The 16,598-nt window shown below is 40.7% G+C and overlaps 1 protein-coding gene across 1 annotated transcript; it reads left to right on the top strand.

Annotated features, from left to right (window-relative positions):
- The first annotated feature begins 715 nt into the window (after window positions 1-715).
- On the top strand, window positions 716-16,284 carry LOC139556234 (DBH-like monooxygenase protein 1 homolog). Its single transcript, XM_071369893.1, has 12 exons — window positions 716-1,205; window positions 2,813-2,959; window positions 3,151-3,318; window positions 3,531-3,614; window positions 6,175-6,354; window positions 6,492-6,594; window positions 6,780-6,946; window positions 7,189-7,380; window positions 8,030-8,089; window positions 11,763-11,905; window positions 15,388-15,556; window positions 15,800-16,284. The coding sequence occupies exons 1-12, from the start codon at window positions 924-926 to the stop codon at window positions 15,953-15,955; spliced, it is 1,851 nt and encodes a 616-aa protein (XP_071225994.1). The 5' UTR covers window positions 716-923; the 3' UTR covers window positions 15,956-16,284.
- The last annotated feature ends 314 nt before the right edge of the window (window positions 16,285-16,598 follow it).

The following is a 16,598-nucleotide window of genomic DNA, read 5'->3' as shown; positions in this document are numbered from 1 at the left end:
GGTCAAAGTTAGGTCACCAAGTCAAGTGAATTTGTGTTAGAGGTTTTTTGGGCGTTTATATCTAAACCAAAGTGGATCATTTTAAGATTGTTTTATACATCAGTTGGGGTCTCTATAATCTTCAATATGATGTCCTAAACCTAGCATGAAAGTTCAAATGTTTGACTTGGGGTAAGTTGAGCCAATGGCAAATGTAAGTGTTTTCTTCCCATCACTGGGATATGAGGTAATAACAGGGCCTGGCCTATGTTAAAAGTGTTTTAAAAAGTACAAAGTGTTGTTAGGTGTTAAGCCTGTGTTAAATATGCTTAAAAGAAAAAAAGTGATTTTGATTGTGTTTGGGAAATAAAGATAGACATGATTTTTAAAAGGTAGTGTTAATATTTCATTCAGAACAGAAATATATAGGCCGCTGAACCGGGGGTAAGTTGTGCCAAGAAACCACTTATTTTTTACATGCTATGTTTTCAAAACTGTCTTGTTTACATGAATTCTGATAATTTCCAGGGATGCACAACATCCTGAAATATATTTAGATATCTTTGTTAGAAAGAATACTACATTTCCCTTGAGAGTGATGCTGAATGTAAACAATGTCTCAACTTACCCCACTTTCCCCTTCATATCACAGTCCTATACTGCACTGCCTAAAGCCACAGCCACCTGTATGCACAACAAGCCCACAGGTAAGGCCTTGACCACAGGAGTAGCCGTGTGGGACGTGTCTCTATGAAGATCAAAGGGGCCAGCACAAGTTTCGACAGTTCTAGTGAGAGGATGAGAGAAGCTGCTTCCTCGCAGATGAGTGCGTGCTTGGACGCCAGCGTACAACTTGCAAATCAAACACTTCTAAAGAAACGTGATTTGTATCTAGACAACGACATTCAATTATATTGTTTTTGTTTGTAGTTGTTTTTTCGTCAATGTTCACAATGTTACCCGCGAAATATAGTAGTGTTATAGTTTTCTTCACAACTTTTTGGTTTTACGCAACTTTGACACACGGGAGTGGATTTAGTCATTCAACTATTTTGGACCCTCATGGGAAGTATAATCTAAAGTGGAGGTTTGACCGGATAACTATTACTTTTGAAATAGAAGTGGAAACTAGAGGATATATAGGATTTGGTCTATCTCCCAACGGTGCCATGGCGTCGTCGGACATTGTCATTGGTGGAGTCACGGATGGGACACCGTATCTACAGGTATGTTACTCACCTGGGTTTTACAGAATGAAAGTGCCGCAAGGTATGCCTTGCTTTTTATCACATGAGAGGTGGGCTACTTTCACTGTAATTTTAACATTGCATACACAGTTCAATTGTGCAGTTATATGAAAATTATGATTTATATTACATTTATGTTTAGCTATTTTCACAGGGCACTTGGGTATATTTGGGGTGTTTACCTGATGAAATAGTATTATGCAGAGCCATGTATTTAGATGAGACATGTAATTCCTAAATACATGGCTTTGGATCTATTTTTTATTTTATTTCTTTACCTTTTATACAGGTTTTTTCTCGTTGAGATAACATCTCTTTTCCAAGAGAGACCTGGTCCAATAGCAGCAGAGGGAACAACGTAGATCTAAAAGTAGATTAAATAATAAATGAGAGTCTCCAAATTGAATTTATGGTTATTGGTAAGGTGTAACAAGCTATTGGCCATACCTGTTAATGTTAGTCCGACCCACTGCCTTATGGTAAACTTTTGTGAGGCACAGCCAGCAACTCATGGGTTGACTACAACAGGGTAAAGTGTCTGGATATTGCTACACATCACAGGAAGCTCACTGTGCCTCGGGGATCTGCCAATGATGCCACACAATCTAACACAGTCCCTCTTATTGTGTTACCAGAGGGTCAGGGTCTATGAGGAGACAGCAGCTGTAGTTTTGTGCCAATGTTGTTGTTTGTTGTCATGTATTTACAAGCAATGCTTGGCAGTGATAAGGACAAAGACATAACAGCGAGACACTTGCCACAACAAAGCCCTGTATATACCTGGTGCTAACGTGTCCTGTGTCCTGATCTTGTCCGCATTCTGATTGTGCCCACGTATTCTGAAATGTGTCTACACATGGTATTAAAATGTGTCTGTTATCCGTCCACTGTGTCTGCATTGTGACCAGATTTCCTGGTCCATCCTTGTATGCAAATAATTTCACAGCTATTCTTTCAAAATAATTTGTATTTATTTTAAGACATATTGACAGACAGTCATTTACATTTCAGACACGGAAATGTATACACTATATATTACACACACAAAAGTATGGCATAAGTCAATTGGCCACCTTGTCAATGATTTTAAAGTGTAGGATAATGATGATTTAAATGGTTTCACAGTCCACATGCGATTGTCCACAAAGCGTCCCTGACTACCTCCAGAGGTGGTCAGGAAGATCTGATCACAATGCGTATTTTAATCATCTACACCTGTCTAAAGATGTGGGTACAATCAGAGTGTGGAGAAGATCAGGACAACGGAAGCGTGTTGGTACCAGGTATAAACGGGGCTCAAGACAGTTGGTTAACCACAAATGAAGCATAGTCCTGTGCTAATAGTCCTTTAGCTAGTCGTCATCCTAGCTAATGTAATAATACAGTAATAGATCAGTAATTAAGCAAAGTAATGCAATTATCTACTGTGTTCTTTCAATTGTGTCATTCGAACACTGGTTCTCCCAAAGTTTTGTGATTTACATATATGAATGTATTTTTACATTGAAGGGCTCTCTTGTCCCCTTGTTCGGGACAGTGTTATTGCAGACAGGACAGTTGTATTTTATCCGGAATGCTTTCAACAGGATTACTTTGCAGACGCCAACAGAAAAGTGCACAGAGATGTGCAGCAGAACTACAGGCTGCAGTATGGCAGCGAGAACAGTACACACACAGTCCTGGCTTTCAGCAGGCACCTCCTGACCTGTGACACAAGTGACAAGGACATCACGGTACGTGGGTGGTGGAAATGTTTTATCAATGGGAAATGTGGAGGTGATGTTTGCGTGTTTGAATGTGTGCGTGTGTGAGCGTTTTAGTTTAAATGTCAGTTCATGCCCGATGTGTCATAGTACTTCATACCGCATTTTAAAATTGAAATTCACTTATAGATAGAAGATGTGTATGTGTATTGTCTGCCCAGGAAAGCACAGTGAGGGTAATATGGGCCTACCACAGTGAGGATGTGGGACCGTCAGGACCGATGTACCATGGAGTGAACAGGGGGAGGAAGAGTATGCGGCTACTCGACCCAGGAAGTAAAGTTAATATTTCCTCTGAGATTGACTTTTTCAACTTGCAAAACATAAACGTAAGTGTGACAGCTGGAGAAGAAAAGGTTACTTCTCTCACCCACTATCCATCTCTTAAACAAACTTGATACCACTTCTAGCTTTTATTACTTCAGAGGACCTTTTGTACTCTGAGACTGTATTTGTAGTGTGTGAGATTTATGATCAGTCCAATTTTATGGAGAGTAAATACAGTATCAGTCTTTCTGTCTGTTTGTTCCTCTCAAGATAGGTGCCAGTGCCATTCAAGGACACTACCTACTGGTGTCAGATATTTAAGATCCAGGAGGTTCAGAAGAAGCACCATATCATTAGAGTAAGTACACACTTGGAATTCATTGAGCTATATTAACAACACAGCAGAAAAATTATAGCAAATCGACAACAGGCTTTCCCTTGAGAAAGGAGTAGCCTGCAGTTCAGTCAGCATGCAGTCATCTTGTTTACCTTTCTTTAAAGGCATCTCACCTGGATAATTTCTGAGTTTTTATTTGTCTGCCTGCCTCCCTCTTTCATTGCTGTTGTCTGAAGTGGGCTCCTCTTTCAGATTTCTCCCACTTCTGAGGCACACCTGCCGCTTGTTTGCTGCTCCAAATTGCTATTGTGTATTAAATGAGCCATTATATAAATGATATGTCCCAAACATAGTTGAACTAGTATGAAACCAAAAAGCTTTAAAACACACTTGATTAAAGGAGGAAGCACATACAATTTAGAATCAAAAGAATGGTGCGATGACACATTCCTTATCCATTTCTTGTTCTAATCCTTAGTGGGATTTGTCATAAAGACCAAATGTGCTTTTGAAACTAGATTTTGATGTTTTACTAAAAGGCCTTAGTTATATTACCGTAGTATGGAATAGTAGTTCTGTACTGTATCGTGTTATCATTGGTCATATCACTTACAGTAGGACTTTTCTGCCAAGTAGAAAACATGAGAGTTGCTTTTAAAGTTGCCATGGCTATGACCTCTTTGACTTTAGAATCCTTGAGCTCAAAACAAAGAGTCTTCAGTCATTAAGTGAACCAGAGCCAGAAACATATAAATATAGCTAGCGCTTTCTTCTCTTACTCCCCCTCCAGCACACAGCTTACTGTACTGTACATGAATATGGCTCTTCTGTTCTGCAATCTGCCACTCTGATGATGACAATTAGATCATAGAATGAGAAACACCAGCACCATTCTATCAGAAAAATATGCTCCACTGTCCTTATCCAATTTGTCAGAGGAGTTTCAGAAAAGGTTTCAGAAAAGGTCTGGGAAATCCTACCCTTATTAACAGCTGCAGGGCTCAGAGGATCTCTGATTCCACTATACATAACACAAACTATTGTGAGATATCCCAGATATTGTTGTGAACTCTTATTTTGGAGGGAGCTCTTTGCGTGACGAAATAATGTAAGATGCTAAAAGTGTTGCCTTTATAGAATTAGTAGAGTAAAACGGAAATCATTTCAGTATCCAAATGCCACGTGGGAGTCGGACTGTTGTGATTAAACATTGTTATTTTTCCATTCCAGATGTGTTCATGTGTGTGTGCATGATGTGTGAGTCAGTGAATGAGAGGCAGTATGTAAGACATCTGTTACTGTCTCCTCCAATTCATCTGTGGTCTATAAAGAAACGCTACTATTGTTCTTTTGGGGTTTTAAGGCATTTATACAGAAGTTTAAAAGGCCCATCTCATTTTCCCTGTGCACGTTATACCAATAATCCTATCTTGACACTTCAAAAAGACCCCATTCCCATGATATTTTCTCAGTCACGGTTTCTGTCCCTACCCTCCGTTCCACCTCCTTCGTCCCTCTGAGGGATTTGGTCTTTCACCACCTCACTCCACCCTCTATTATCTTGGGCACAGCAACCTCACCTCCTGTTTAGATGACTCTATGACTTTCAAGACTTCCTGAAAACTGTCTACATGACATGCTTATTTTAGTTTGATAGATATATTCTATTCAATGAAGTTCTTTGTTCAGAGAAAGCGGCCTATAAAGTGTTCTATAAAGGCAGAGTTTGTTTCACAGTGTACCAAATCGTCTAACAAGAGAGGCGCTATCCTTCCTCTCTCATGGCACAATCTCAACCTCAAACTTCGACTACCACAGCTGCTTCCATCATGAATAAATACATTTGAGAAAAAGTAGGAAGAATGTCTAAATATTAATACGGTGTTCATGGGCCAAGCTTGGTCTTGTGTCCTGTTGATTTTAAAGGAGGCCTCACAGTATGATGTCACGGTTTGCCCAGCAGGCAGCAAGCTGCTTTTCTCCGATTCTAAGTCCAAGCTAGAGGCCCCCAGGCCCATTGAGGAAAAACGTATTTATTTACATTTATTTTTCAGTACTTTCATCCTGAGGTGAGCAGGGCCTACCCAATCCTGTTTATCCCCTCTTGTGTGATTTCTACGGTTGAGAACAATATAATTGAGGTCTAACCCTTTCCTACAGTCAAATGACTAAATAGACCTCTAGTGGCCTCATGAGTGGAATGTTGTGAATGATTTTCATTATTTTATCATTAATAAACGCCAAAAATCTGGTGTTTCAATGTCAAGCGGTTTTGTTATATTTCAGTCTTCTGTGATGTATATAAAGTGTAATATTGGGATGCAAACTCAAAATTGAATACATTTCAAAATACTTATATCTGACATGGTACAGGTGTCTTCTTTTTTTAAGCCCATAACCATGTGTGTATACTTTTGTTTCGAAGTAGATTTGTTTAAGACTACCAATAAATAATCTGTGTGACCCTGATTTAGCCCACTGCAGTAAAAGTTAAGGCAAGTGGAGGCAATTCAAAAGAAGCCAACCGGGGTTAGAATACACTAACATTTACTACTTCCCTTGTTCTTCTTTTTGTTTACAGATTGAGCCTTTGATTCAAAGGGGCCATGAAAACCTGGTTCATCACATTTTGTTGTATCAATGTGATAGCACCTTGAATGAGAGTGAGCTCAAGGCTGGCCATGAATGTTACCACCCAAATATGCCTGACTCCTTTCTCACATGTGAGACGATAGTCTTCGCCTGGGCCATTGGTGGTGAGGTGGGCAATTGGTTTAAATTTGTAGTCATTTTTAATTCAGTGTTATACAACTTTTCATTAGCCACTTGTATTTCCATGTATCAGAGTGAAGCTTCCTTATTGACATGTTCAGTATGCCTCTCAATCTACCCTTACAGGGGTTCACCTATCCACCCCATGTTGGACTGTCCATTGGCACATCAATAGACCCTGTCTATGTCCTGATGGAGGTCCACTATGACAACCCAGCCTTTCAACAAGGTATAGTACACCCACAAGGACACGTCATGTTGCATTACAAACAATGAATGTGACTTGCTTGTGTTGACTCTATTGTAATTTTCCCGTTTCACCCATTCACACTATACACATTTGTGTGGCAAAGTGATATCTACAGCACTTTACAGTTCAACAGTCAGTTACTAATGTTACTGTTTCATTGTCAGGAGTGGTGGACAGCTCTGGCCTGCGTCTGTTCTACACCCCAGAGTTGCGTCAGTATGATGCAGGAGTGATAGAGACAGGTGTGTGGGTGAGTCTGTACCACATGCTGCCTCCAGGCATGCAGGAGTACACCTCAGAGGGACACTGTACCCGCGAGTGTTTGCAGGAGGTAAGAAAGCCAGCTATGACGGAGTCTTTCAAACTGGTGCGATGCCTGATATTCCCATTTCACTAGGGAACAACAGGAGTCAAACATTCACTGTTAAATTACTGTTATGCTATACCACCAAAAGTGACAAGCCTCCATTTTAGTCTTGCTACGTGCCCAAAACAGTGATCATCCAAAAGTGCAATAAAACTAAAAAGCACTTTCTGTATCTGTGAGAGAATATCTATTTGCTCCTCCATCAGTCCCTAGGCCAGGAGATGCCCAGCGGAGTGAGGGTGTTTGCTGTTCTGATGCATGCTCACCTAGCTGGCCGCGCCATCAGAACCAGACACTTCCGGGGACAGGAGGAGCTGCAGCCCCTGTCACATGACGAGGAGTTTGACTTCAACTTCCAGGAGTTCCAGCTGCTGAAGGACGAGAGGCTGCTGTTACCTGTTGGTACTCTGAAATACTGTTTAGCTGACACGTTAAAGGTAGACTCAGTGATATGATGTAGGTGCACAAAGTAAACAGCATAGTGGGTCAATTTCCACAACAACTAAGAGCGTTGAAGAGTAAGGCTAAACTTCTCCACTTATTTCGTCCCGTACCTACCACGCTCTAACAACGTGAAGCGAACCCATGCACATGCGCAGATACTGTGTGTGACTGTGTGAGAGAGAATTCTTGCATCTCGCTCACCGAAATATCTGTGGTGCTGCTCGTGGCAGCATCATTTTACTGAGTCTACCTTTAAATAGTGTAGGAAATATGGGAATATAAATCTACCGCTTGAGCTTGCCATGCAGGTTGAAGCATGTTCCCTTCTCCCTGTGATGAACAGTAATGATTGATGATTGCATGACTTTGATCCACCTACATAGATACAGGACATAATTAGAGGTTCATCTTTTGGCTGTTGCCTCGTACCTTCGACCGCAGCATTGCCATGCTAAAACCACAGGAAATCACGCCTCCTTGTACTGTATATGACTGCTTTAGTGTTATCGTAATTATGTACTTTAATGAAAACACAATTTTGTTTGATGTGGGGTTCTAAATTCACAACCACAGAAGAGCCTTGATTTTAATCTTTCTTTTCAGGGTGACAATTTGATCACAGAATGCAAGTACACCACAAAAGACAGACAAAACATGACCTGGGTAAGAATGCACTACTCACAATCCACATGGATAAATTAATATTTATTTTGCCAGCATTCTCTATTATTATCTTCCTTTTGCTTTTATGGGGCCTTTGAAACTGAGCTGTCAGCTCTGACATGGTGAATCCAGCTCATCCTTAAAATGTGGCTTCTTCCTAATGATCTGTTTTATGTGAGTTTACAGAGATCACCTACTTTTTACATGTGTTCTATTGTTCCTCAGGTGGAGCCTATTTGAGCTCATGTTTCAAATCTGTCTTTGTGTTTCTATGATTTGATGATTTGAGGATTTGGTTGATTACAGTACGGAACAAAAATTGTCATGTTCATAACAACATTACACAACCCTTGAGGGTAGAGCTATGGGGTTATTGCTTTGACTTCAGATGTACCATAAGATGGACACAAAGCCCATATTGTTTTTGAACCATTCTTACCATTGAAGAAAAATTACACAGAAGGATGTCATCATTCCTATTACACAATTACAAATGAATAGATCAGTAGAATTAGTATACTTAAATGGAATGGAATTTAGTGTTATGTACTTACGGGTAATAGAAATGAGTTGTGTTTCCCCTGCATGAACCTCTTTGTTGATACTTTCAGACATACAGTGCCGTGAAAAAGTATTTTCCTCCTTTCTGATTTTCTCTACCTTTGCATATTTTTGATACTGAATGTTATCAGATCTTCAACCAAAACCTACTATTAGATTAAGGGAACCTGAGTGAACAAATAACACAACATATACATACTCATTTCATTTATTTAATTAACAAAGTTATGCAACACCCAATGCCCCTGTGTGAAAAAGTAATTGCCCTCTTACACTCAATAACTGGTTGTGCCACCTTTAGCTGCAATGACTCCAACCAAACACTTCCTGTAGTTGTTGATCTGTCTCTCACGTATCTGTGGAGGAATTTTGGCCCACCTTTGCATGCAGAACTGCTTTAACTCAGTGACATTTGTGGGTTTTCAAACATGAACTGCTCATTTCAAGTCCTGCCACAACATCTCAATTGGGATTAGTTCTGGACTTTGACTAAGCTATTACAAAACTTTGAATATGTTGCTTTTTAACCATTTTCATGTAGATTTGATTGTGTGTTTTGGATCATTGTCTTCTGCATAACCCAGCTGCACTTCAGCTTCAGCTCACAGACAGATGGCCTGACATTCTCCTGTAGAATTCTCTGATACAGAGCACAATTCATGGTTCCTTCTATTAAGATAAGTTGGCCCGGTTCCTGAGGCAGCAAAGCATCCCAAAACCATCACACTACCACCACCATGCTTGACCATTGGTATGAGGTTCTTACTGTGGAATGCAGTGTTAGGTTTTTGCCAGGCATAATGGAACCCATCTCATCCAAAAAGCACTTGGAAACACCTGGATGATCATCAAGACTCTTGGAAGAATGTTATATGGACAGATGAGTCAAAAGTAAAACCAAACACTGCATTCCACAGTAAGAACCTTATACCAACGGTCAAGCATGGTGGTGGTAGTGTGATGGTTTGGGGACGCTTTGCTGACTGGACAACTTACCTTAATAGAATGAACCATGAATTCTGCTCTGTATCAGAGAATTCTACAGAAGAATGTCAGGCAATGTGTCTGTGAGCTGAAGCTAAAGTGCAGCTGCGTCATGCGGTAAGACAACGATCCAAAACACACAATCAAGTCTACATGAAAATGGCTAAAAAGCAACACATTTGAAGTTTTGGAATGGCCTAGTCAAAGTCCAGACCTAATCCTAATTGAGATGTTGTGGCAGGACTTGAAATGAACAGTTCATGCTTGAAAAGCCACAAATATCCCTGAGTTCAAGCAGTTCTGCATGGAAGATTGGGCCAAAATTCCTCTACAGATACGTGAGAGACAGATCAACAACTACAGGAAGCGTTTGGTTGGAGTCATTGCAGCTAAAGGTGGCACAACCAGTTATTGAGTGTAAGAGGGCAATTACCTTTTCACACAGGGGCATTGGGTGTTGCATAACTTTGTTTATTAAATAAATGAAATATGTATGTAATTGTTGTGTTATTTGTTCACTCAGGTTCCCTTTATCTAATATTAGGTTTTGGTTGAAGATCTGATAACATTCAGTATCAAAAATGTGCAAAAGTAGGGAAAATTAGAAAGGGGGCAAATACTTTTTCACGGCACTGTACTGTATGTGTTAAAGGCTGTCTGTTCTTGGCTGAACAATCTGTCTGCAGATACCCCCCAGGACCACAGATGGGATCTTGGTTATGTAGTTGTTTGCAGCTACTGGCATCGTTTCTTACAGAGACATCAAATGAACAAATGACTGATGACCACAGTCGTAAAACGGGGCTCCTTCTCTTCAATGAGTTACTCTCTACTGTTCAGGAGTAAACATGCCAACCAATTGTTATTCTGGAACAATATAAAACAGAATTTTATTCCATTACGACTGCCACAAGGCACTGTTATTGTGTCAGCTTCGTGTTAGACATAATACAGCCTGAAGTGATACTTAATCTATATCAGTCACATGTTTTCAGAAACAGATTTTCATGATTTCTTAGTGGTTTACAAGGACCCTGGTGCCAAATCTTGGTGTTTGTTAAAGTTCATGATTGTTACACAGATATCCATGTATTTGCAGAAGAATGTTGTTGTGGGGCTAAATAGAATAGAATAGAAGTGTAATTTGATAACAGTAAAGTATAGTAAAGGCAGTGGTGCAGACTACACGCTGTACGTAGGACCCCAGCGACTCCCCACCATAATTTTGTTACTGCTATTGTAATCCACATTTTAGGAACTGAGTCGAGGTCTCAACTTATTGTTGAGAGATAGCATACTAGAATACACAATGTGCAATTTTGTAATTTGGTTGTGCATCAGCAGTTTTTCTCTTGTTATGTCAGTCACTGACAGTCACTCAATTATCCCATGTCAGCTAACATTTTATAAGACTGCAAGGTGTATAAGTCTAGCCAGCTTTCTAAACCTTCATCGCTGAATTAGGAAGGGCACATGCCCAAGGGCCCTGACCTCCAGGGGCCACCGACCTCCAGGGGCCCCCATTGATTTTGTTAGTCATCCAGATATTGTATGAACATGGCATAAGCCAAGGCAAAATGTGTACAATTTCAGAAAATTAGCTTTAGAACAGCAACATTTTCTCTCCACCCCATAGAAAATTTTGTAGAATTGTTGGAAAGTAGCATTAAAACTGCAAAAGTTCACTTCTCTGCCAAGAGGGAGGCCACTAAAATGCCTGCGAGGTGGGGGGAGGGCAACCAAATCTCACTTAGGGCCCGCAAAAGGCTAAAGGAGGCTCTGAGTATATGTAACCTTTAATGTATTTGTTGTATTGGTGTTTAGTATACAGAATATGGAAAGGGGGGATACCTAGTCAGTTGCACAACTGAATGCATTGAACCGAAATGTGTCTTCCGCATTTAACCCAACCCCTCTGAATCAGAGAGGTGTGGGGGTTGCCTTAATCAACATCATCGGCACCCAGGGAGTAGTTGATGTTGGGGGTTATCTGCCTTGCTCAAGGGCAGAACGGCATAATGTTTTACCTTGTCGGCTTGGGGATTCGAACCAGTGACGTTTCGGTTACTGGCCCAATGCTCTTAACCACTTGATTTCTAGATTATTTTCCCTCTGGCTGTTCCCTCAGGGTGGTTTGACCACCAGGGATGAGATGTGTCTGTCCTACCTGCTCTACTATCCCAGAGTGAACCTGGCCAGGTGTGAGAGCCTCCCTGAGATCATCGGGCAGCTTAAGTTCATCGGAGTCAAAGAGATCCAGGTGCCTGTCACGTAAGTAAGAGGCTCTGTACTGCGACTGCTATACCCATGTAGTGGTTCAAGTTGGAACCTGTAATACCAATTGGGGAAGATCACTTTTAGGTGAAGCGTTTTCTCTGCCTGGAGCACCTTACAAATGTCAAAGGTCATACACAATGCATTCTCATGGAGAAGTTATGTTCCAAATGAGTTACTGCATGTTATAGAGAGAGATTAAATACATACGTTCCCCCAGGCCTGGCAGAGAGAATAGGGGAACAACTGGAAGAGGTTTATGGGACAAAGAGATTGCATGTCATAGGAAGGAGGAAAGGACAGAGGAATATGGGGCATAGTCCCAAAGAGCTCATAGTCACACTAGCCCAGTGGGGTCAACATGTGGAGCACATCTGAAGTTGAGCACAGTGTTACTCTTTTTCCTGTTTTAGATGGTTCTGTTTTGTTTTACTAGTTAGCATGCTGGAATTTGACAGCAAGATATACAAAGCAATAGTTTATTGTTTTCCTCACTATGTTTTTGCTCTTGCATTCCATTCATTTTGTTCAAAATAACATATTGTTCATCCATTTAAATTAGACAATGCACAATATTTGTCTCTGTAGCTAGATTCCCATTCAATTGGTGAAATTTTTCATGGGAATATTCTAAAATCTGAATAAAGAAAATATGCGCATTTTCCCTCTAGTGGTGTTTCCACCAAACTAACTTGTTGTAGAGAAAAATCTGTGCATGATGACATAGTGCACACAAAATGTACATTTTTGCTTACATTTTCATTACCGAATAAAAATCTAAAGTTCAACTGATAGCTTTGTCACAAAAACCTTTGCGTTAAATACAAAATGTGCCCACTCTTGATTTGGCACCTGCGTTCTAGGCAACAGCTCACATACAAAGTGAGGGTAGGCTAGTCTACATGATGAGATTATTATGGATGCACAAGAATATTTGTATTTGTCAAACGGCAGTCAAGCGTCAATCATCATGTCACCAGATAAGACCCTCGGTATTTATTGGAAGGGAGCATCAAGCTCATAGCGTGCACTTTCAACACCCACTTCATCTGTAGCCTAATAAACTGTGTTGTTTCCCGAGTCGTAGTTGGAGGCACACATACCATATCGTTTTATAAAAATCTTTGATATCATCGCGTGACTCCAAGTTTGCGTTCATGTGATGGTTATTATATCAGTATTTGCGCTTACAGGCGTTTCCACTGCTATTTCTCGCATAATACATTTTAACGACACCCACCACCGTCGAATAAACATAGTATCTGTAGGTATTTATAAAATTGTACCGAAACCTGTTTCTATCCTGTTTTTTTATACTGTATGACTTTACTTGCATGAAAACTGGATGGTAGCATGCTTAGTGAAACAAATAATTTTACCATTAAGTTTTTCCATCTTTGCTTTATGCAAATAAAATGACAATGGCATCAAAAGCAGATGTGAAATCCTGAAACATAACATCAATCTACTTCATGTAATCATTAGATTACGTACAAGTCAGTTCATTGTCAGTATGTCAGTAAATTAAAGAAACATAGTGCAACCTATTCCTTAACCGATGCTCCTGCAGGTATTGTAATGTGTCCATGGTGTTTCCTGTCCATATGCCCTGAGTGGTAAGTTGTGTAAGCGAGACCTTAGACCTGAGAATAGTTTGTAAAAAAAAAAAGGCCTGGAAATGAGAGTGTATTTGATGGGTTGGGCTGCTGGAGCACGTTTACTCCTCCTGCTATTACAGCATGGCTACACTCGTTTATTCCAAGAAGCCTTGTCATGAAGAGGAACACCAACCTTCTATAAACAAAAACAGGCCTTGGCAGGAAACAGCAGTCCCACTTTCCCTAATGTCTTCCTCATGGAAATGCTTTTGGAAGGATTTAGTTAGCAGCTGCTGTTTTTCCTTCTGACCATAAATTGTAAAAATGTTGAATAATGTAGAGTGCATTCAGAAAGTATTCAGACCCCTTCACTTTTTCCAAGTTTGTTACGTTACAGCCTTATTCTAATATTGATTCTACTGTTTTTCCCCCTCCTCAATCTACACACAATGCCCCATAATGACAAAACAAAACCAGGTTTTTAGAAATGTTTGCATATTTATAAAAAAAAATCTAAATTGAAATATAACATTTGCATAAGTATTCAGACCCATTACTCAGTACTTTGTTGAAGCACCTTTGGCAGCAATTACAGACTTGAGTCTGTCAGGTTGGATGGGGAGCATCGCTGAACATCTATTTTCAGATCTTTCTAGAACTGTTCGATCGGGTACAATTCCGGTCTCTGGCCGGGCCACTCAAGGACATTCAGAGACTTGTCCCGAAGCCACTCCTGCGTTGTCTTTGCTGTGTGTTTAGGTTCATTGTCCTGTTCGAAGGTGAACCTTCGCCCCAGTTTGCGGTCCCTAGCGCGCTGGAGCAGGTTTTCATCAAGGATCTCTCTGTTCTTTGCTCCGTTCATCTTTCCCTCGATCCTGACTATTCTCCCAGTCCCTGCCGCTGAAAAACATCCCAACAGCATGATGCTGCCACCACCATGCTTCACCGTAGGGATGGTATTGACTAGGTGATGAGCGGTGCCAGGTTTCCTCCAGATGTGATGCTTGGCATTTAAGCCAAAGAGTTCAATCTTGGATTCATCAGACCAGAGAATCTTGTTTCTCATGGTCTGTGAGTCCTTTTAGTGCCTTTTGGCAAACTCCAAGCGGGCTGTCATGTGCCTTTTACTGAGGAGTGGCTTCTGTCTGGCCACTCTACCATAAAGGCCTGATTGGTGGAGTGCTGCAGAGATGATTGTCCTTCTGGAAAGTTCTCCCATCTCCACAGAGGAACTAGAGAGATCTGTCAGAGTGACCATTGGGTTCTTGGTCACCTCCCTGACCAAGGCCCTTCTACCCCTGGTTGCTCAGTTTGGCCGGGCAGCCAGCTCTAGGAAGAGTCTTGGTGGAAGAGTATTGGTTCTTACATTTAAGAATGATGGAGGCTACTGTGTTCTTGGGGACCTTCAATGCTGCAGAATTTTTTTGGTACCTTTCCCCAGATCTGTGCCTCGACACAATCCTGTCTCTGAGCTCTACGGGCAATTCCTTCGACCTCTTGGTTTGGTTTGTTCAACTGTGGGACCTTATACGTATACTGTAGACAGGTACTGTAGGTGCCTTTCCAAAACATGTCCAATCAATTGAATTTACCACAGGTGGGCTCCAATTAAGATGTAGAAAAATCTCAAGGATGATCAATGGAACAGGATGCACCTGAGATCAATTTCGAGTCTCATAGCAAAGAGTCTGAATACTTATGTAAATAAGGTATTTCTGTTTTTTTTTATGTAACAAAATGTGGATAAAGTGAAGGGGTCTGAATACTTTACACTGTACATGTATACAGTGACTGATATATTGTGCATCAGCATGTGTATGGTAAATATTCTACCTTTTACATTCTACCTTTCACTTACTGTATATTCTTCTTCTGTCATAGGACCTGGCCTTTCATGATCAAGAGCCCAAAGAAGTACAGCAACCTCTCCTTCACGGAGGCCATGGACAAGTACCGGTGGTCGAAGAACAGAGGGAAGTCCTTCAACGAGATGGTTCTACAGCTGCCCATGAATGTGCGCTGCTCCAAGTGGGGGCAGGATGAGTGGTCGGTGAGTGTTCAGTCAGGGCTGGGGTTGATGTAGTGCTTTCAATTAGTCACTGACTAGGGAACCAGAGGGAACCAATGAATCTGTGTCCTTTCACTCTTCTGGGATGTTGATTTATATAAATGTTGATCACTTATTAGTTTAAAATCGACTGTATAATATATGATTGAATGTGTTTTAAATAGTAATCTTCCTCACTGTATTTCATAGTTATACATATGTCCCTCTCTTTTGTTTCCCCTCCAGATTCAAGGGACCATAGTGTCACCACCAGAGGTGAAGTCTGAAGTCAAGCTTCCCTCCATGATGTGCCGTTCTGCCTCAGAGCCACACAGTGGAGTGGTTCTACTCTTTACCATGTGCCTCACATACTCTATAGTCCAGACCTGTTTAAGCCTTTAGTCTATAGCCAGACCACTGTGTGAATCACACCACTCACTCTCTCACACCAGCTGTGGAAGAAGTCGTTTGACTGAAGAAGACAAGACATTCCTAGAATCTCTCCGCCCTATCCATTCATTATGTGTTATTGGGATGTCTGTTGAATGCAAATTCAGTCCTTGATCAGCAACAATAGAAGATGGTTCTAGAATGACTTCTCTGACTCGATCGGAGTTATCGGAGTGTGAATTATTATAAGGAATCTTCCATCGGATGGGCTGAAGTTCACATGTTGGAAAAATGTTTTGTTGTTGTCTAAATATATACGTGTATAAACCATACTTTTTATATTCTGTGTGTCCTAAAGTTAATACATGTTTAAATAGTTTTATTTTGTAGTTATTAGTATTACCTATGGTCAAGTTTGGGTTGTTAGTTATTTATTTTGAGTATAAGACAAGACCCTTTTGCTAGTATTGCTCATGATGCGTTCTTCATAGCCTATGATTGGAATTCTCTAGACCTGAGTACATTATTTGACAAGTCTACATAGAAACATAGTAATAAATGATTTCCCTCATCCCATTATCCTGTGGCAGCTCAGGGGGGGGTTCAATACTGTAAGGCCACTGTTATGGCCTTGGGCTCCCTGGTACCGCTAGGA

The sequence above is a fragment of the Salvelinus alpinus genome, chromosome 27 (genome assembly GCF_045679555.1).
Source record: "Salvelinus alpinus chromosome 27, SLU_Salpinus.1, whole genome shotgun sequence".
In the NCBI taxonomy this organism is placed as follows: domain Eukaryota; kingdom Metazoa; phylum Chordata; class Actinopteri; order Salmoniformes; family Salmonidae; genus Salvelinus; species Salvelinus alpinus.
This window is presented reverse-complemented; position numbering and strand designations above follow the sequence as displayed.

Excerpts from the sequence above, each read along its gene's own strand:
- LOC139556234 (XM_071369893.1), top strand. The coding sequence starts at position 924 with ATGTTCACAATGTTACCCGCGAAATATAGTAGTGTTATAGTTTTCTTC. Across the intron at positions 2,960-3,150 it reads CAAGTGACAAGGACATCACG|GAAAGCACAGTGAGGGTAAT; the intron begins GTACGTGGGTGG and ends TTGTCTGCCCAG. Across the intron at positions 7,381-8,029 it reads ACGAGAGGCTGCTGTTACCT|GGTGACAATTTGATCACAGA; the intron begins GTTGGTACTCTG and ends CTTTCTTTTCAG.